The 6,000-nt window shown below is 41.4% G+C and overlaps 1 protein-coding gene across 2 annotated transcripts in view; it reads right to left on the minus strand.

Moving 5' to 3' along the window:
• The window catches only part of WWC2 (WW and C2 domain containing 2), a 129,066-nt gene extending 126,597 nt beyond the window's left edge, over positions 1 to 2,469 (minus strand). The window contains exon 1 of one of the 2 annotated variants that reach the window (XM_081208725.1): positions 1,979 to 2,469. In XM_081208725.1, coding sequence (XP_081064851.1) covers positions 1,979 to 2,109 — 131 coding nt within the window. In that variant the 5' untranslated portion in view covers positions 2,110 to 2,469. Of the gene's footprint in view, positions 1 to 1,090; positions 1,444 to 1,978 lie in introns of those variants that run through there. The other variant, XM_081208726.1, reaches the window with a different exon arrangement.
• Between the last annotated feature and the right edge of the window lie 3,531 nt (positions 2,470 to 6,000).

A 6,000-nucleotide genomic window follows, 5' to 3' on the forward strand; every position in this document is an offset into this window, starting at 1 on the left:
CTGATCAATACTATCCACATGTTCAAGGTGTCACAACAACTCAAAATTTAGTTAACAATGCACAGCAAAAACAATATTTAATTTGAGTCTACAGCACTCTTGATAGACAGTAGCAAAATATCCTTCATTCAAGCATTGCATTTTTTTCTGTAATCTATTCATAAACAAACATTTAAATGTAAAATCAACAGAAAACAGGTAAGACGTTTTCAAAACTTTATCATTATAAGTTGCCAAATATATGCAGAACTCAGTACAATTACCACAACCTGCAAAACCCACCGCTTTATCAACATTTACATTCTGTTTCAGAGATTTTTTTTGAAGTACACAGAACGTCAAATAAGAATGTTAGATCAGCAGTTTAAAAACAGTTTCATTCCAGTAACGTGTTTATTGTTGCAGCTGCTACAACATTTTGCACGAGGCATGTCAAACTTTTCAGTGTGCAAGCACCATGGAGTCACTGCAGCTACTCTTTCTTATTTCAGCCAGGAAATATAAGCCAAGACCTTCATGAATAATTCAGCACCGTTTGTGCCATAAATTTATAATGCCCCTTATTAGTTGGGAGATAACTGGATTTCATTGGGCTTAATAAAGTCCAACACTAGTTCCAAATGTGAACAAATGGCCACTAGATATGTTTTAAGAAAATTATATACTGGAGAAACTGTTCCTTAACCAAAGACAGGCCATTTTAGATCACTAGTATTATTCTTGCAACGGATTAAATAGAAACTAATATTTATAAAGTAAATAATTAGTTATAGGATATCTCATCATGAATTTTATCCCCTTGTTTACATTCAAAACCTCAAGTTTGAGGACTAGGAAAGGCAAGGAGCATCCTATAATCTGTAAGGGGGGGAATAAAAGCAGTCAGTTGAGGCCTAGTTTTGTGGTTCAGGCATGAGGCCTGTGAAGACTTCCCTCAGATTCTCCACAAGAACTCACTTTGGAGAGAGGTGGGGTGGAACAAGGGATACACATCTAGGGTTGAGATCAAGACAACATACAAGGCTTATTTATATATATATATATATAACTAATAATAATCCAGAATGTCAGAAGTAATGGAAGTTCAAACCTGTTACATGCCAAACTTGCAGTTCCAAAAACAGACTGAGCAAACTGCCTACACTTCCCCACCAGCAGCAGCACTTACTCCTCAGAAAGGCTGTTCAAAAAAGTTTTGTACTAAAGAGAACGAAGTCAAATACAGTCTTATCACTTTTTTTTTTTTTTTTTTTTGCACACAGTCCCAAGATCTTGACTGTGTAGATTTTGGAAGAGAGAGAAAAAGGCAGTGTAAAAACAACTTGGCGGAATTCTTTAAAAGACTGACAAATCTATTCTAATTAGAATGCTGGTTTCTTAAAAAACAAATCTTTAAAACTTGTGCAAAGTTGTTGTTGTTTTAAAAAGGAAGAGAGCGGCTCAACCGACTTTAGTTCTACAGGTTAATAAAGTTTACGGTAGAAGGAATTTGCATTTTTTTAAAAATAAATAAATTGGAGAGAAGGAATGGGTGGGGATTCTGTGGCGGGTCACGAGAGCCTGAAGACATTCCCAGAGTTCTTTCCTTCCTCTTCGCAAACTCTCCTTTTTATTTCCCAGCCTTGCAAGAGTCACTTTCACTCTCTTGTCTCCAACTGCACACAAACACACACACACCCCTCGCAGGACAACACATGCCAGAAAAACACACAAACACACACACCCCTCATCTCCTCCCAAAATAATACTGGAGAGGAACCCACTCCCCTTTTTATTTTTACTCTTTGCAGATTCTTATATAACTGTACGAGACCCTCCCTTACACGGGAGGAGGAGGAGGAGGTGGGGAGGGGAGGAGAGGAGAGGCGGAAAGAAACTCTCTAAAGTTAGGACCAGCGAGGCTGGTGCCAAGTGCTCCCCCCCCCCCGCATGCTTCAGCCCCCGCCTCTTGTGCTGCCCCCCCCCAATCTACACCCACCTGTCTCTGGGGTCGATCCAGCTGGTCTGCTTGGTGTTGTGGTCGATGTAGAAGACTTTCCCATCGAAATCCCTCGCCTCCTCCCAGCCGTCGGGTAAGGGCAGCTGCCCATTCCCCACTTTCCTAGGCATGGCCGAGGGCGGGGGGTAGCAGCTGCTGCTGCTCCATAGGGACCAGAAAACAAGAAAGGAAGGAAGGAGGGAGGGAAGCGGGAAAAAGGAGGACGACCCTACTTCTCTCTCTCTTCCCCCCCACCCCCTCTTACTTCTCCCCGGGAACCCTGGGCGGGTGGAGGGAGGCAGGCAGAGCCTTTGCAAATCGGCCAGGAAACTCGGCGGAGTTTCAGTCCACCATGTCTGAACGGGAGTCTCCGCTTCCTGCCCCCATTCCGTAGCAGCAGCGGGTCAGGGGGGGTCCAGGCTGAGCCGAGGCGGCGACTGGGTTCCGATCCGGGGCGGACGCGGAGGGTCGAGTTGGGGGGGGGGGAGCCCGGCTCAGCCCCCGGAGCGGCGGCGGCGGTAGCAGAAGCAGCCGCTCATTAGCATGAGATTAGCATCCATCTCATCTGCATGCACATTCCTCGCTGGGGCATTCCTGAGCGTTAACCCTGCCAGTGCCAAAGGGAGAAAGGAAGGGAGAATGAAAGACAGGCGGGCAGAAAGGCCGTCATCATATGTGAATGTGCTGGGGGGGGCGGGTAGTCAGAAAAAGCGGGTGATGGGGGAGGAAGAAGCGAGGAAAGAGAAGCAGAGACAAAGGTGATCACAAAAGTATTTTTTTATTATAATAATAATAATAAACCCTCTATGAACTGTATGGGGGTGAGGGTGGGGCGTTAAAAGTTCACTGCTACAACTCCCAAAATGCAAACTTTGAAAGTCCATCAGTCCCACCAAGTCAGCTCCCCAAAGTAGTTAGGTATGACCTCAATGGGTCTGCTGTTGTGACCTGCAGCCAGATTATTTCTGGCCCAGCAAAGGCTGCTTTCTACATCACACTTTTTATAAGTAGGGCAAGTACTCTCAGGAGTCACTTCAGCAACTAAGAACATTGTGTTCATGTTCCAGAAGGCTTCATTTTGTCCCTCAAGATGCCACTGGGAGTCTTGGAATGGCCACAGAGCGTTCCTGAGCCTGAAATGACAAAGACAACCTTTTCATCACATTTATCTTGTTTTAAATCAGGGGGTGCCTTGCAGATGCAATCCAGTGAAAAAATAAAGCAGGAACTACCTGCTTTAGGTATTACTGTAGTTTTTCTCAGCACAGGTATCAATAATGGGAATGCCTATAATGGGAAGACAAAGTCAGTTATGGTCCTGTGGACAAACAGCTGGAATTTAGTGGAATGGAGAGAGAAATATTTAAACATAATGATGTCCAGCGCATAAGCATTGTGAAACTGAAAAAGTAGCTTTAACTATCGTATTCACTGCATATATGAGTGGAAATTGCCCAGAAAGTCCAACAGTCACATTTAATTTCAAAAGAGAAATTTCCCAACTATTGCAGGATTAGCTGAAAGGGAACATTCAATGGCCCAACTCTGCAACATTCCATAGTTCCTAGTCAGTCTTTCTAATTTTAAAATTTTATTTTATTTTTATTTCTTTTCATTTACAAACTAATACTGTATACGTATTCGTACATGGTGAGTCCTAGAAGTTTGTAGAAACCTAGGCTCCTACCTTATTTTGGGATACTGTATCTGTTTTCTTACAGGCATGGGACCATTGAAGGTCATCATTTGGGGGAATTATAATGGACAGATTTCACAAAGAGCAACATACACAGCAGAGTTTACTAAGACTGTTTTAGGGGCTGCTTTAGTTTAACTTCTTTATAAATCACTTTTTAAGCCACAGCAATTTTTGCATAACCCTCATCTGAAGGTGCCTTATAATTAAGATTTCTCCACAATCTGTCCAGGCCACAGGTGGTCTCACAACCAGTGTTTTTTTTTTCTGGGGGTACGCAGGGGTACGCATACCCCTAAACATTTTGTGAATCTAAGTTTGTCCTCATGGAGGGGCAGTATTTCAATATGAGTAGGAAAATGAAGAGTACCCCAAAACATTTTTTAAGAAAAAAGCACTGCTCACAACAATCCTGCCTGTTCCAACAGATGATAAGGGTCTACCAAAGCTTTGAACCATGCCAATTACATGACAAGTTGCATCTGCTAAGTCTCGCCAGGCCACACCTCCACCTGATGACTCACTAGCTGCTGCTGCTGCAGCAGCAGCAGCAGTAGCAGCACTCTGTGCTTTGCTTCCCAAATTTACATAATCTGGTCATTCTTGGAATCACAATCTAGTTGGGAGCTATCAACCTATTACTTAATACAGAAAAAGAAAGCTAGTTTATTTAACCATTTGTATGGGTGATAGCCTATGTTAGTCATACTCAGAGTAGACCTAAGTCCATTGATTTTAATGGGTCTACTTTGAGTATGAGTGGACGCAGGTGGCGCTGTGGTCTAAACCACTGAACCTAGGGATTGCTGATCGGAAGGTCAGCTGTTTGAATCCCTGTGACGGGGTGAGCTCCCATTGCTCGGTCCCAGCTCCTGCCCACCTAGCAGTTCAAAAGCACGTGAAGTACAAGTAGATAAATAGGTACCGCTCTGGCGGGAAGGTAAATGGCATTTCCGTGCGCTGCTCTGGTTCACCAGAAGCGGCTTAGTCATGCTGTCTGCATGACCCAGAAGCTGTCTGCGGACAAATGCCGGCTCCCTTGGCCTATAGAGCGAGATGAGTGCCGCAACCCCAGAGTCGTCCACAACTGGACCTAACGGTCAGGGGTACCTTAATGTTGGATAGCACCCTATGTTTTTAACCTTATCCAAATCGAACAATTAACCAGGCCAGATGGAGGCCTTTGGCTTTTAACAATCTAAGTAAGGCCTTTTAGAGTAGGTGGGATGTTTTAATGTTTTCTTCCCCCTCGCCACCTTGTTTTAATATAAGTATGCAGTGCTTTGGGGAGGGCAGGGTTATGCATACCCCTAAATATTTTGTGAATCTTTGTACTTTTGTTCATTTACTGTATTTATTTTTCCCTTTTTGAACTATAAAATGAGGGTTTTCTTGAGTCAAAATGAGAGTACCCCTAAACATTTTAAAGAAAAAAAGCACTGTACGTATGTATTTTATTTTGTTTTTTGTCATTTTGAGTTGCCTGTGACACAAAAGTGACTAATAAGATTAATAATAATAATAGTAATAATAATCTCCTGTCTTTCCTTACTCTTTTTCTGACACACTCATTTTCTCCTGTCATAACACAAATAATAACCATTCACTGACAAATCAGATATATGTATGATGAAGTAACAGAAAAAGCTAAACAAAGATAGGAAAAGGAAGAAGAAAGTGACTAGGACACATATAGTATGTGGTGTGTTAAAATATTCACCTTTTCTATTCATAATTTGTCATTATAAATAAAAATAAGAGAAATGTGCAAAATATAAAACAATCCCTGTACATATTAGCAAAATAACAGTAACAATTTATATTCTGAACGGAAGTTTCATATCCTTTAATTACCATGTTTCAATATTCATGCTTAGAATATTCCTTGTACAATGCTGATTCCAGTAAAGAATAAAAGAAGTATTTTTTCTGAAATATTTCTATTGAGTTGATTCATTCATTGTATAATTGTTTATATTACATTATTTTATTCAATACTATTAAGTTCTGATGTTTTTCTTCCATTAGCCTATTAAGGGTATTCTATCCATTTCCATGTCCTTGTGATCTTTATGCAGGCAGCTATCAGCATATGAATAACCAAAATCTTCATTGCTCTGAACCTGATGTTTGAGTTTCCCAAAAGCATTATCACTAGATTCAATTGTAATTGACAACTAGTTATTTAATTAATATTTACTTGAATCCCCCCTCAAAAAAACAATTTTAATTAAACAGCAATACCAGCACTAACAGAACACCAACTTTCCTTCATACTTTTAAATGTAGGCATGAGCTTTTCTGCAGCAAAAAATACACACGTGCC

The sequence above is a fragment of the Podarcis bocagei genome, assembly GCF_964188305.1.
Source record: "Podarcis bocagei genome assembly, chromosome: 9".
NCBI classification, from domain to species: Eukaryota; Metazoa; Chordata; class Lepidosauria; order Squamata; family Lacertidae; genus Podarcis; species Podarcis bocagei.